The 16,689-nt window shown below is 43.1% G+C and overlaps 1 protein-coding gene across 1 annotated transcript in view; it reads right to left on the reverse strand.

The window, feature by feature from the left end:
- Positions 1-16,689, reverse strand: part of LOC124619668 (putative inorganic phosphate cotransporter) — a 258,904-nt gene that overhangs the window by 85,369 nt on the left and 156,846 nt on the right. The window contains exon 4 of the mRNA XM_047146207.1: positions 11,790-12,026. Coding sequence (XP_047002163.1) covers positions 11,790-12,026 — 237 coding nt within the window. The remainder of the gene's footprint in view (positions 1-11,789; positions 12,027-16,689) is intronic.

Consider the following 16,689-nt stretch of genomic DNA (forward strand, 5'->3'; position numbering starts at 1 on the left):
CCATGAAAGGTAAAGATCCCGAGTTCGAGTGCCAGTCCGGCAGACAGTTTTAATCTGCCAGTAAGTTTCATATCAGTGCATACTCCGCTGCAGAGTGAAAATCTCATTCTGTGTTTGAACTTTCAATTCCCCACCATAGTGAGGTGTTTATGCCATCTTAGGAGAAGGGGAATACGAGAGTAATAAATATAATAATAAATTATACAATTAAGGAAAAGGATCTTGGAAAAAATTTGGTAGCAATTTTATGCCACAAATTATAATAATTGAGTAATAAATTTTACTGGTAAGTGTCCTATGGATGTCTGGCAACTGTGCAGGCCATGCCAGTACTACAACCCAGTAGGGATATGTCCCACCTCTGATTTCTTTAATTTCCCGCGATTTATACGTTACCCAATTCGCCCAGAGGGGAGGGGTTGTGGGGAGGGGAGGGAAGGAGTGGACGAGTGTGGAGGAGATGACTAGTTTGACCTCAATCTGGTGGGAGGTCTGGAAACAATGCAGGTTATGCCGGTACACAAATAGGTCCAATGCTTCCATTTTCTGGTGTTGTGTAATATTATTTTCGCTCTAGACTCCATTATTACACGATCTCAGGAGATAATATACACTCCTGGAAATGGAAAAAAGAACACATTGACACCGGTGTGTCAGACCCACCATACTTGCTCCGGACACTGCGAGAGGGCTGTACAAGCAATGATCACACGCACAGCACAGCGGACACACCAGGAACCGCGGTGTTGGCCGTCGAATGGCGCTAGCTGCGCAGCATTTGTGCACCGCCGCCGTCAGTGTCAGCCAGTTTGCCGTGGCATACGGAGCTCCATCGCAGTCTTTAACACTGGTAGCATGCCGCGACAGCGTGGACGTGAACCGTATGTGCAGTTGACGGACTTTGAGCGAGGGCGTATAGTGGGCATGCGGGAGGCCGGGTGGACGTACCGCCGAATTGCTCAACACGTGGGGCGTGAGGTCTCCACAGTACATCGATGTTGTCGCCAGTGGTCGGCGGAAGGTGCACGTGCCCGTCGACCTGAGACCGGACCGCAGCGACACACGGATGCACGCCAAGACCGTAGGATCCTACGCAGTGCCGTAGGGGACCGCACCGCCACTTCCCAGCAAATTAGGGACACTGTTGCTCCTGGGGTATCGGCGAGGACCATTCGCAGCCGTCTCCATGAAGCTGGGCTACGGTCCCGCACACCGTTAGGCCGTCTTCCGCTCACGCCCCAACATCGTGCAGCCCGCCTCCAGTGGTGTCGCGACAGGCGTGAATGGAGGGACGAATGGAGACGTGTCGTCTTCAGCGATGAGAGTCGCTTCTGCCTTGGTGCCAATGATGGTCGTATGCGTGTTTGGCGCCGTGCAGGTGAGCGCCACAATCAGGACTGCATACGACCGAGGCACACAGGGCCAACACCCGGCATCATGGTGTGGGGAGCGATCTCCTACACTGGTCGTACACCACTGGTGATCGTCGAGGGGACACTGAATAGTGCACGGTACATCCAAACCGTCATCGAACCCATCGTTCTACCATTCCTAGACCGGCAAGGGAACTTGCTGTTCCAACAGGACAATGCACGTCCGCATGTATCCCGTGCCACCCAACGTGCTCTAGAAGGTGTAAGTCAACTACCCTGGCCAGCAAGATCTCCGGATCTGTCCCCCATTGAGCATGTTTGGGACTGGATGAAGCGTCGTCTCACGCGGTCTGCACGTCCAGCACCAACGCTGGTCCAACTGAGGCGCCAGGTGGAAATGGCATGGCAAGCCGTTCCACAGGACTACATCCAGCATCTCTACGATCGTCTCCATGGGAGAATAGCAGCCTGCATTGCTGCGAAAGGTGGATATACACTGTACTAGTGCCGACATTGTGCATGCTCTGTTGCCTGTGTCTATGTGCCTGTGGTTCTGTCAGTGTAATCATGTGATGTATCTGACCCCAGGAATGTGTCAATAAAGTTTCCCCTTCCTGGGACAATGAATTCACGGTGTTCTTATTTCAATTTCCAGGAGTGTAGTATGACCCAAGATGCCAAATCGGTAGTAGAACACAATAAAATGTTGTTAACAGAAAACTCACTACATTTTATGAGGTAGCACAGTGCCTTCTATTTTAAATAACTTTCCTTTTCAATGTACTCACCTTGCCTCTGAATAATTCAAACCAAATAATTTAAGACACTTGACAGTACCTCACACAATGACATTAAATATTAGAGTCAATAACACAGTACAAATATTACACATCTAATGGACAATGTCCTTTGCACTTCACACTATTTGAATCTAGATTTAACAAAATAGCTTTCAATGTGATTATAATTTCGTTCACCTGCAATTATGATTGCCTAGTGCCCTGTATGGTTTCTGCTTAAACATAAGTTAAACATTCTACAATTATGCCATACTCATTGAACGGTACTTTGCCAATGAAATTCTGATAACAATGCTGGTGTACTTCGGAGGTAAAACGGAAAAGTTCCATTAAAAAATAAAAGGAATAAAACAGCAAAGGAGGGGCTAGTTTGCTCATTTACATCTTCTTATTCTGTTTAAATCGCCATCGTTTAAGTCATGAGGAAGAAAACCTTCAAAATTACGGAAAACACTTCAAGGAATTTCAGTATTCTCCCCTTGACTTGGGCTAACGTTGGGCAAATATCCTGGTACGAAATGGTGCTTTTTTCAACCAAGTTTAAAATATTATAATGTTGTCAGGTCAGGTTATATAACTCGACGTTAAGCCTGAATTCCTTGCAAAATTCATGAGCTTCTTTTTTATCTGACATAGTGGCAACCATTCACCGCTGTAAATACATATAGCCTCAACTATTCACTTTCCACTTATAATTACCAAAATGTCTTTCAGATATTAAAATACGTGGTACTGAGAACATACTTTCACAAACTGTCGTCAAAATTCTCGTCTGCTGATTTAGGTTACAATGCCTCACAGTTCTGAGCGTAGTGCTCTCACATATATAATGTTTCAAATATACTTAAACTCTTTAACCCTTCACTCCACGGCTCCACAAATGCCCAATTACGCCCTCCTGTACGAGCATTCTTTTCCTCAGTTGGGAGCACTCATCGATTACTTCTGTGCCAGCCCAGGAAGAGCCTGGACGACGTTTCCTCATAGTACTGGATACTTTTAAATCAATTTTGAATCCGTACATTGGTCATAATGTTTTCTATGTAAAGACAGCTATTCATAAATATTTAACATACATAGTGCAATATGTTTTGTGCTGGCGTAAGCTGACGCCAGCACCCCGGTCGGCAAAGATGTAGCAGGAAGATGGACAGTAGGCACTGGATCAAGCTCGCCTATCAGGAGAGACGCCAAAGACTCACACTGCCAACGCCCTCTTGACCACAAGTATGCAGATCGCCACCGCTGAGGGCCTCAGTCTAAGTCTCTGTCATTAGCTCAGTCTCAGTCATTAGCTCAACTGCTCAGTACATTGGGACCAGATTAGTGTACATAGCGGGACCTGTACATTACCCATAGCGATACTAAAGTCTGTAACAGCTGGAATACCGATATTGTCTGCAAGAGGACTGAAGAGCTTGTATCGCAACACATGCACTCTCTTAAAGATAAGTAGCTTCCCATTTATGTAAATAAAGAACCCTGTTAATACATGTGTGGAGTTGGTTTGTAGAAAGTGGACACTAGCCACAAAAAAACATCCTCTTCCTTGATTGCTACAGTACAAGACTCTACATGTTCCTTTATGTTGTATTGTATACTATCGCTTTGCCTGTTAAATTATTTTCAACTCCCCACTTTCTGGACATTAACTACACCTTCCCTACGTTTCAGACTCCTTACCACACAAGGAAATTCTGAGAACTGTGTGTCCTTAAATGTCAAAGAAATTTACTACTTTTTGCAGCTTTTGTTAATTCTTTCACGTAGCACCAGTAGGATTTTTATCTGTCACTTAGCTATTATTTTATCACTGGCAATATTTTTTCAATATTACAGCGGCAGAATTTGGCCGTAGTTTGAAGATCCGCCTAAAACTGGCAGGGTACGCCTGTTCATGTTTTATTGTAGTTTTTTTTTGCACTGTGCGCGAGAGTTGTGAGTAGCTGTTGACTGAAGTCACAGCAGCACCGACGTTTGGGGCGTTCCAACGACGACCAAGATCATTCATTCAGTTCACATTTTTAATCTTCCAGGAATTTTCAATACAGTGATCTGTAGACCAGGTACATAAGTGTTGTCCTTTTAGAACTTCCTACACGCAGAAAGCAGCGGAATCTGTCACTATTTTGAAGCCTGAAAATATTCGCTATGACATGGCACCACAATTTTCGTCTTCGCACTATAAATAGCTTCAAATTCATCCACGACTCCACGGTATAAATTCATAAAATGTGTGTCATAATCTTTTTGGCTGTAAGTTTATACAAATTGAAGTTATCAATTTATTTCTCAGATTACAATTTTTAAATCTATAAGAGAGAGAGATACTTTTCGAGTATGTAACCCCTTCGTTACGGAAAGAACGATTACGACACCACTTAGCAGAATGTGTACCACAAAGATGTGCCTGAAGGCAGCACACATGAGTTTAAAGCAGTTTAACTCTTGAAAATGAAAGTTAGTCTTCGATGACATTGTGAATAATTAAGTTTCAAGACTGTCTCTGGTTTTCTCATATGAAACCATGGATGCACTTCAGTATACAGGCATCTTAGCTCCCAGCTGCTGTGATGGCTCCAGCGTGAAAGCAGATGCTAAACACTGTCAGGCAATCGCTTCTGGTTAACTGTTTATCAGTGGGTACCCAATATGATTATTAATGAAAATGTACTATGTTATTGTTGTTGTTGCGAAGGCTTTCAGTCTGAAGACTGGTTTGGGGCAGCTGTCCACGCTACTCTATCCTGTGCAAGCCTGCAAGTTTCTGAATTGTTACTGCAACGTCATATCCACTTGAATCTGTTTACTGTATTCGCCTCCTTGTGTCTCTCCACAGTTTAACCCCCCCCCCCCCATACTTCCCTCCAATACTACATTGATTAAATTGATAAATTCTTGATGCCTCAAAATGTGCCCTGTCAACCTGTCCCTTCTTTTAGAAACGTTATGCCACAAATTTCTTTTCTTCCAAATTATATTCAGTACCTTCTCATTAGTTAAGCAATCTACCCATCTACTCTTCAGCATTCTTCTGTAGCAACGCACTTAGAAAGCTTCTAGTCTCTTAAATTGTTTATTGTTCATATGTCACTTCCATACATGGCTACACGTGATATAAAAACTTTCAGAAAAGACTCATTAAAATTTAAATCTATATTCAATGCTAGCAAAATTTCTCTTCAGAAACGCTTTTCTTGCCATTGCTAGTTTACCTTTTATATCCTCTCTACTTCTGTCATTATCACTTATTTAACTTCCCAAATGAAATACATTTACTACTTGTTTCCTAATCTAATTCCTTCAGCATCGCCTGACTCAACTCGACTACATTTCATTACCCTTGTTTTGCTTTTGGTAATCTTCATCTTACATCTTTCTTTCAAAACACTGTCCATTCCTTTCAACTGTTCTTCCAAATCGTCTGCTGTCTCTGACAGAATTACAATATCAATGGCAAAGTTAAAAGTTTTTATATCTTCTTCCAGTCCTTCCCTGTCATGCCTTGTAATTGCTCTCCGGTTTCTGTAGAAGTTGTAAACAGCATTTCGGTCCCTGTATTTTACCGCCGCTATCTTCACAAATTTAAGATTGTATTCCAGTCAACATTGTCAAAAGCTTTCTCCAAATGTATACTGCTACACGGTCCAGTCTCAATAAGTTGACAACCACCTATGTACAACATTAATGCGAAATAACCACTTGCAGACAGCAGGTGGCAACATTAGCATTACTTGCGGAGTGCTTGTTATATACTCATTCCAATATTTCAATTATGGCTTCAAACGAAATTTACTGTATACTGTATACAGCTACATGGTCCAGTCTCATTAATGTGACAACCACCTATATACAACATCAACGCGAAATAACCACTTGCAGACAGCAGGTGGCAACATTAGCATTACTTACGGAATGTTTGTTATATACTCATTCCAATATTTCGATTATGGCTTCAAACGAAATTTACTGATTTGATTGCTGAGCCAGTCCATAAACGATTTTTTGAAGTCAGTAATGAACTCATAGTATATGATTATTTTACACAGTTCAGATAATTTGATGAATTATTTATAAATATTTCAGATACTTTTGAGGACAGCCCAGATGGGGTTAAATCGTAATAGTAATACTAGCCCCTGACTGGAGAAGAGGAGGGAGAGGCGTGTGGATTCAGATCGTTCAGGTGCTACTGAGCATAGCCCACATGGGACTGCACTGTATTCAGCTCTTTCTTTTTAATACTGCACTATGATTGGCTGGAAATAAGGAGGAGGAAGGAGTGTGACGTGTTGTGTGCAACAGAAATGATGCAGCTTGACATCATTTTATGTGTCATTTTAATACTATGCTCTGACTGGATGGAGATAGAGAGGAGGGTCATAGGGTATGAAGCACAATTGGTATATCTCCATCAACTTGGATTTTTAATACTGCACTATGATTAGTGAGATAAAAGAAATTATTCAGATATTTAAGGGAGACGAAAATTTAATAGTCATGGGGGTTTGCAATTCTTGAGTACGAAAAGAAAGAGAACGAAAAGTAGTAGGTGAGTATGGAATGGGGGTATGAAATGAAAGGGGAGGCCGCCTGCTGGAATTTTGCACAGAGAATAACTTATCATAGCTAACACTTGGTTTAAGAATCATGAAAGAAGTTTGTATACGTGGAAGATGCCTGGAGACACTGGAATGTTTCAGATAGATTATATAATATTCAGACAGAGATTTAGGAATTAGGTTTCAAATTGCAAGACATTTCCAGGGGCAGATGTAGACTCTGATCACAATGTATTGGTTATGAACTGTAGATTGAAACTGAAAAAATTGCAAAAAGGTGAGAATTTAAGGAGATGGGACCTGGATAAATTGAAGGAACCAGAGGTTACAGGGAGTTTCAGGGAGAGCTTTAGGGAACGATTGACAAGATCAGTGGAAAGAAATACAGTAGAAGAAGAATGAATAACTTCGAGAGATGAAATAGTGAAGGCAGTAGAGGATCAAATAGGTAAAAAGAAGAGGGCTAGTAGAAATCCTTGGGTAACAGAAGAGATATTGAATTTAATTGATGATAGGAGAAAATATAAAACTGCAGTAACTGAAGGAATACAAACGTCCCAAAAACGAGATCAATAGGAAGTGCAAAATGGCTAACCAGGGTTGGCTAGAGGAGAAATGTAAGGATGTAGAGACGTATATCTGTCTACAGGAAAATTAAAGAGATCTTTGGAGAAGACAGAACCACTTGTATGAATATCAATAGCTCAGATGGAAAAACAGTTCTAAACAAAGAAGGGAAAACAGAAAGGTGGAAGGAGTATATAGAGGGTCTATACAAGGCCGATGTACTTTGAGGGCAATATTATGGAAATGGAAGAGGACGTAGATGAAGATGAAATGGGAGACATGATACTGCATGAAGAATTTGACAGTGTACTGAAACACCTAATTTCGAAACAAAGCCCTGGGAGTAGACAAAATTCCATTAGAACTACTGGTAGGCTTGGGAGAGCCAACACTGACAAGACTCTACCATCTGGTGAGCAAGATGTATTAGACAGGTGAAATACCGTCAAACTCCAAGAAGAATATAATAATTCCAATCCCAAAGAAAGCAGGTGTTGACTGGTGTGAAAACTGCTGAACTATCAGTTTCATAAGTCAGAGCTGCAAAATACTAACACTAATTATTTACAGATGAATGGAAAAACTGGTAGAAGCCAACCTCGGGTAAGATCAGTTTGGAGTCTGTAGAAATATTGGAACACGTGAGGCAATACTGACCCTATGCATTGTCGTAGAAGATAGATTAAGGAAAGGCAAACCTACGTCTCGAGCATTTGTAGCCTCAGAAGGAGAAGACAGGGTTTGACTGTTGACTGGAATACTCTTTTTCAAATTCTGAAGGTGCTAGGGGTAAAATACAGGGAGCAAAAGACCATTTACAATTTGTACAGAAACCAGATGGCAGTTACAAAAGCCGAGGTTTATGAAGGGGTAGCAGTGGTTAGGAAGGGTGTGAGACAGGGTTGTAGCCTCTCCCCGACGTTGTTCAATTTGTATATTGAGCAAGCAGTAAAAGAAAAAGAAAAAATCGAAGTAGGTATTAAAATCCATGGAGAAGAAATAAAAACTTTGAGGTTCGGCGATGGCATTGTAATTCTGTCAGAGACAGCAAAGTACTTGGAAGAGCAGTTGAACGGAATGGACAGTGTCTTGAAAGGAAGATATAAGATGAAAATCAACAAAAGCAAAACGAGGACAATGGAATGTAGTCGAACTAAGTCGGGTGATGCTGAGGGAATTAGATTAGGAAATGAGACACTTAAAGTAGTAAAGGAGTTTTGCTATTTGGGGAGCAAAATAACTGATGATGGTCGAAGTAGAGAGGATATAAAATGTAGACTGGCAATGGCAAGGAAAGCGTTTCTGAAGAAGAGAAATTTGTTAACATCGAGTATAGATTTAAATCTCAGGAAGTCGTTTCTGAAAGTATTTGTATGGAGTGTAGCCATGTGTGGAACTGAAACATGGACGACAAATAGTTTGGACAAGAAGACAATAGAAGCTTTTGAAATGTGGTGTTACAGAAGAATGCTCAAGATTAGATGTGTAGATCATGTAACTAATGAGGAGGTACTAAACAGAATTGGGGAGTAGAGGAATTTATGGCACTACTTGAACAGAAGAAGGGACTGGTTGGTAGGACACATTCTGAGACATCAAGGGATCACCAATTTAGTATTGGAGGGCAGCGTGGAGGGCAAAAATCGTAGAGTAAGACCAAGAGAAGGAAACACTAAGTGGATTCAGATGGATGTAGGTTGGAGTAGTTACTTGGAGATGAAGAAGCTTGCACAGGATAGAGTAACAGGGAGAGCTGCGTCAAACCAGTCTCTGGACTGATGATAACAACAACATAACTGGTGGCAGGTAACGGGAAGGGAATGCGCGAGGGGAGATGGATTTTTAATTTCCCATTAACACAACTAGGCTATTTCTACCATACTGGATTTTTAGCGTTTAATACTGTCCTATGGTTGTCTGGAGATAAGAAATGGGTGGTAGGAAAGGGTCCATGGCTTCCCACTGATAAGGGTGATGACTTCACTGATGATGCCTCTGATGACATCACTGATGATGTCACTGATAAGGAGTAGTTGGTCAATAATGATTCCAGCTAGTACAGGGTCTTTTTGGTCCTGAATGGGAACTGACAACCTGCTTGTAACAACTGATGTGATATACAAAATAGTTTGTTACCCACAATTGAGTATTGTAATTTGCAGCATTCACTGTCTGCATCATAGTTTATTCCTAAATACAATTCCCATGGTACTAGTGAAACTAAAGCAATACAGTAAACAAAAGACTTGTAACTCATGCCTTGGGAAAGGATAAAATACGGTTGGAATAGGAGAAGAGAAGAGTATTCATGTGACATTGTCATCTCAGTGGGAGTGTTAGTGTTGCGGCAGAGGGGAATTTTGCACTGTGTTAGTGGGTGGGACAGATAATGGAACAATTGTATCATCAGGCTCTTCCCTACGTTCAGTTCACAGAAGCTCTAAGAACATTACAAGTCGTAATCATACTATCACTATCACTGAGCTTTCCAGTCATGTTAACAGACTGTGGAAAACTAAAAGTCTATTACACATTCTTCAGAATAATTGGAAATACACAGTGCACATTTAATAGAGCAGACCAAATTATTGAGCACCTTCTTTTACCCTGCAATAATTTGTTGAAAGGAGAACAATGACCCTTCCATAAATCAGACTCAATTCATAAATTCACAGCAGCTTTTCACGACTTTTGTAATTGTATAAGATTTTCATTTATATGACAGTACGTTTGTGTCAACTATAAGTTCACACAAAACCTGCAAAGACTGGATATATGTCCGAGGGGAAGTGCTCAATAGGAGGGACAGTAAAGACATTTTAATTCAGAGACGATAATAACATTGAAGTTACCGTGATTCATGATGGTCTCCCAAACACTACAAACAGTGGAACATGGTTATGTGATCACCACAGATGGCAATACATGTTCTGCAACGTTTTCACATACTGACTACAAGATTGGTAAGGTGTTCCTTTTCTCCATCAGCATGGCTGATAAATTGCTGGATGGTGGTTGGGGCTTGTGGACATGCTGCAATACATCTTCCTGATGCATCCTACACATGCTCCATGGGATTAAAGTTGGGGAATGGCAGGCCAGTCCATTCGCTGAATAACCTCTCGTTCCAATAGCTCCTCTACGTGCACTGTTCTGTATTGCATATAGTGCACCATCATCCATAGAAGTTAAGTCAAGGCCAAATTTACCTCTTACAATACACACATGGGGAAGGGGTACATGTCGCAACAACATTGACCAGCGAGCGTACCATGATCCAAGATCTGGAGGTCAGTGTACCAAAGGAACATGATGCCCACCCAAACCATAACACATGGACCACTAAAATTATCATGTTAGACATTAAGTGTTCCCATCTCTCATCGTAGAAGGATATATCCAGCATTGCTGAGAATGATCATTTGGTGGTCCACGTAATATGGTGCAGGTAAGCATCATATTGCTTGGGTGTACCGACCTCCAAATCTTTGAACATGGTACATTGGCTGGTCAATGTTATTGTGACATTGTACTCCTTCCCCATGTGCATAATTTCAGGGGTGCATTTGCTCCTGACTTCATTTTTGTGAATGACATTGTGTGACCAGATTCAACAGACAGTTGGAGGAGCTCATGGAGCGAGAGGATATTTGGTGAATGAACTAGGCTGCCCATTCTCCTGACTACATTCCTCCGAAGCAAGTGTGTGGTGCTTTGAGGAGATGCACTGCAGGATGTCCACATGTATCAATGACCATCCAGCAGCTGGTAACCACGCTGGCAGAGGAGTGGAACGCGCTACCACAAGAACTCTCTACCAGTTCTTGTGGTCAGCATGGGAGCACGTTGTAAAGGATGCAGTGCCATTTGCGGTGATCACACATGATATGAAGAAGCATGTCCCATCAGTCGTAATGTCCAGGGGACCAACATGAATCATGGTGACTTCAGTGTAATTATTGTCTTTGAATAAAAGGTCATTTCTGCTCGTTTCGTTGTGTATTTCTTTCAGTTACCTTCTGTACTACACTGTAGCAGTTCTTTCTATGGATGGTGCAAGTTACATCGACTTCTGGTACTTGGCAGCAGTGACATTCATCCTTAGTATTCGCACACCAATGTAGTTGGTGGGTCGCAAATTGTGGACACTAAAAACTCGACATGTACTAGGTACAAAACGTCCAAATTAGAAAAGGAAGGGTTGAGACTAAAAGAAATGTGCATGCAGCTAGGGTCTCACGTTGGGTTGACCAGTCACCTGGTGCAAGTTTTTTCAGTTGATGCCACTTCCCACTGTGGCGACTTGCATGTCGATGAAGATGAAATTGTGATGAGTACAACACAACAGCCAGTCACTGAGTGGAGAAAGTCTATGACCTAGATGTGAATCGAGCCCGGGAGCCTCAAATGGCATTCTGCCGTGCTGACCACTCGGCTACAGCGATGGGCAGGGTTAAGATAAAGCAGTAGTAGAGACAGGTACTCACCCCACAGACGCCAATGAACAGGCGGGCAGCAAAGAGCCAGCCGACCCCAGCATCAGCCGCGAGCGGGCAGAGGATGGTGAGGACAGCACCAGCCAGCGACGTGACACCCACCACTAGCCGTGGGCCCAGCAGCTCGGCCAACATCCCACCAGGGATGTGTGCCACCACCGAGCCGTAGAAGTAGGCTGACAGCACGTGGCCCTGTGCCGTCTGCGACCAGCTGTACCGTGGCCCATACTGCAACACAGTGTGGGCGAAACTCTGCTACATGTCATGCTTTCAATTTGCCTCATAGACATAAAAATACCAATGCCGGGAAAAAAAAGATGAAGTACTCAGATCACATTCTCGAATGTCTATGTAACTTTGCACGCATGCAGACCATCACTGGGTAGTTTCTGTCCTCTGTGATAGGTACAGTGTCTAGCAAACTGGAAATTGCTGTCCATGTTTAATGCTTTTATCACACTTTGTACGGTATATAAGACAGTGAACAGTGTCAGCAGTTGAGCGGTCACTATGAAGGATATAGAGATGCCATGCAGTCATGTGAGATGGCAAATTTACAATCAGGCCCTAATGTGGGTCTTTATTTGGCCAGCTGGTCTAATTGTGTAATATGGAGGTATGTGGGGCATTCGGATGTGACAGTGGCCTGATACTGGATTCCATGGGAACGTGAAAGCAGGCATACTCATCATTAAGATTCTGCTCGACAATGTTTGACCAACACAAGGAGGGTTCCCGTATTGTGCACCAATCACACTGTAACTGCACATCTGTGCCTGCCTTCTGAGAACAAGTAATGGACTCGCTGAAACATTCTGCGGTCATCCTGCTCTATTCGCCAGAGACAAGCAGCCGCCATCTCATTTATAGGGTGCCTTGACACCACAATTGCTTTGCTCTTAAGTACAGTATCACGAATCACCTTTTACGGCTCACCTCTTGGTAGTTGCATCAAACGAGCTACTAACATTTCGAGATTGGATCTTTTGAACAAATTAGGTTTGGAAATGCACAATTATACTCATCAGATTCAGCCCTCCTTACCCAGTACGCACCTGCAAGAACTACTATCGAAATATAGTTCCATATTCACTGGGCATGCAACTTGTACTATTAATTAAGAGGCGCACATTACATTGAGGCCTTCGATAGTCCTCAAATTCTGTAAAGCACGGAATATACCTTTTGCTTTATTAGATAAGCTGAGGGTGGTATCCAGTGGTTACGGGATGACGAGATCCTTACACCAGTTGCTAACAGTTTGAGGATAGCCCCAATTGTTTTGGTGTAAGAAAAAACAAGACCTGCCTTACGGATTTATGGAGACTTTACGGCCATGTGAATGCCAGACAATAATTGACAAATATCCTGTTCTAGAGGTAGAGGAGATGATGTATAGTCTGTCAGGTAGTACAGTCTTCATGAAGATCGACCTCTGGGACACTTACCTACACCTACTCTTCGATGAGGATTCTAGACGCATCCTATTGATAAACGTGTCTTTTGGGCTGTTTCAATAAAATCACCAGCTATTCAGCGTATCCAGTTCACTATTTTTCTATAGCTCATGGAATGACTGATAAAGGAGGTTCCTGCACCTCAATTTACTTGGATGATATTATCATCAGGGTAAAAATGCCATGGATCTCTCCACAAATTTTGTAGCCCTCTTCTGAGTCTTGGAGACACACAATGTAAAATGGAACAATGGCAAGTATGCCATTTTTGTCCAACAATTGGAATACTTTGGTTACATCTTTAGTATTTCATGGATCTACCCCACACCACAGCATATGGAAGCTATCCGAAAGTTAGCCAGGGGCACAGGATGCTAAACCATTAAAATCAGTCCTCAGGCCACTTAATTATTGTTGTATGTTCATCCCTTATGCTGCAGCTATAACATGGAATCTCTTCACGATTTGCAGAACAAGGGCATTTGGTGGAACTGGTTCGACACTTGTTAAAAGACTTCCCAAGACCTTAAGTGTGCTCCTCTCCTACCAACGTGTCTGATAGGGTATGACCCAAACAAATTGCTTATTGTGGAAGCAGAAACGTCGAATTATGGGCTCAGGGCAGGTGTTTCCCGCAAGGTACATGGAGTAGAGCGCCCTACTTCTTTCGCATCCAAAACCCTGGTGCCAGCACAGCGAAATTGTCACACAGTTTCTGATCCACGCCAAGTCAATAGCCAAGCTGCTGCCAGAGGACACTACCCTACAAGATGCGATGCCGTATGTTCAACACAGGTGGCTGACAGATAGGAAACTCCTTCAAAACCGAGATGGGACTGCTTAATGGTACTACTGGCACAAACTTTGAAAATTGAAAGGGATCCTGCTAATCCAAGACAATAGCAAAACCATACTAATCATTCTAAAAAATTTTCAGCACCACGTTTTGTACCTGCTCGATCAAGGTATTGACAAAATGTATAGGTCTGCAAATGTGTTTTTTGGAGAGGTATAGACAAATACAAAGACAGTACACTTGCCAACTGCTGCCAGCGAAATCAAGCAACCCCAGCGCGAAAATATTTACCACGCCCTGTTGAAATTCACCTGTGATGCAGACTTTATGTAGACTTTGTGAACCCATCCATTGGGCACTCTGACTTGTATTAGTGGATACTTGTAGTAAATTCCCTTATATTTCTTGCGTGCAGTCATCTACAATGGCCAAACCTATTCAAGCATTGGCTATAAATTTTGCCATTGATGGCCTTCTGGAAACGATAGTTGCTGATAGTGGACCATAGTTTACATATACAAAATTCCAACACTTTTGTGAGTCCGAGAGTATTCATCACGAGAAAACAGCCCCATTTCACCCAGCTTCCAATGGGATGGTAGGATACTTGATAATAATTTTCAAGTCTCAAATAGCAAAGCTGCAGCAAGAGTGCAACATCGATAATGCACTCACTCTGTTCCTGGCATCAAATCGTTGAGTTCCACGAGATGAAGCGAGTTCAGCAGAAAGATTACTGGCCACACATAGTGTACCAAGCTCTCTATAATGAAACCAGTGGCCCATGACAACTCTCTCTAGCGGCTGCATCATTGTCACTGTCACCACGTGGGATTAACCGAGCGGTCTCAGGCGCTGCAGTCATGGACTGTGCGGCTGGTCCCGGTGGAGGTTCGAGTCCTCCCTCGGGCATGGGTGTGTGTGTGTTTGTCCTTAGGATAATTTAGGTTAAGTAGTGTGTAACCTTAGGGACTGATGACTTTAGCAGTTAAGTCCCATAAGATTTCACACACACACACACACACACACATTGTCACTGTCGACTTCACAATGGGGTGTGGGTGACAGACTTTATGCAGTGCAAGTACCGATAGGCCCTGGCGTGGATCATCCAGCCCCTGGACAGAGTCATGGTCGACGTTCAGCTGGAAGACCGGATATGGTCCAACAACAGAATAATATGCTGCACCTCTGCATGGCCCAGGGTCTTCTGCCAGCCATTCCATAAATCTGTCTGTTGCAAATAGCTCACCCCCAGTTTCCGAGTTCGACCATCCATGCCTGCAGTAGCAACGTCTTCCACACTAGGAAGCTGACAGCCAGCCTGACACCAATATCAACGATAGTGCTGCCGAAATGGACACCCCCATCCCAACTGGTATTGGCAGCAAGGGTTTGGGGACATCGCCCCCTATGCCTGCCGTGGACTTACCCGGACTTCAGGATGTCGAGATGGTTCACCATCTTTTCTTCTAGGGTGGACGGGGTAGGGGAGGCGCACTGTTTTGTCACACCCAGTCCATTAACATAGCATGCAAGTCTAGCAGGTAGGAGAAGTGCAGACCTGCAGGGAAAGTACGTTTGGGAATCACACACAAACATTTCTGGGTCACAACAGCACCATGTCGTTTTCAGAGTGTCTCCAGTAGCTGCCACAACGACAAGTGTTGCTCAGTTTTCCTACAGGCGGCGGCTGTATCATCACTAGGAGGCATGTCGGACACAGCACTACTATGCTCCACTGTGTCACGTGCCAGCAAGTAGGCCATGCCATATCCATACACCCGAGTAGTATTTAGGCAGCTGCACGGCCCTGGCAAACCAGTCCAGCCACTGCACCAGCCTGGAATCACGCCTTCGAGACCACAACGAGCACCCAGCCGTCAGCAACGAGATTCAGCCTCAGCAACATTGTCGCCCATGAACTCTGGCACCAGGACTTAGTATCTGCCGGTTTATTGGCTTTAGTGATCGTGAGTGCAGGCAACCATCCACTGGGGGCCCACTAGATATAGAATTATACTACCCACAGTCAACAGTGAATGTGAATCGCACCAGATAGTAGTTGCAGATTTGACATTTTGTCACAAATTCAAGATATAATTATTTAGAATTCGGATCCAATCAGGAAGATCTTTCTGTTCTATTATGAGACAATTAGCGCCATCAGTGCATTTTATGTGGTTCAGTACATTTATGTTTGTTAAAATAAAGTGGTTTTTTTTTGTTTGTTTTGTTTTTGTCCACCTGGGAGTTTTGTCTTGCTTGTGGAGCCCACATAAGGTCGGAACAGAGAGGACGACTGCAGTGCGAGTTTATTATTAATTGTCATGTGGAGAGCCATATCGATGGAAGATGCGTTCTTCAAGGTGGGACGGGATCTCAGTAACTTCACACGATGAAATACCTGCACATTTCAAAGTCCTCGGAGATCACTTATTGCCATTTCTTTGAATTTTCATGATGAGTATGCTGTGGACACACCCATCTTCAAAAATAAGGATAGCCACATTCACTGGGATGCATACAAGTTTTCCTGCTTCGATGAAAACTTAAAAATCGGCCGGAACTGGCCACTAACGATGAAAGATCTATAAGTAACGGCAACAAAAAAAGGCTCTGAGCACTATGGGACTTA

This window comes from Schistocerca americana, chromosome 6 (assembly GCF_021461395.2).
Source record: "Schistocerca americana isolate TAMUIC-IGC-003095 chromosome 6, iqSchAmer2.1, whole genome shotgun sequence".
In the NCBI taxonomy this organism is placed as follows: Eukaryota; Metazoa; Arthropoda; class Insecta; order Orthoptera; family Acrididae; genus Schistocerca; species Schistocerca americana.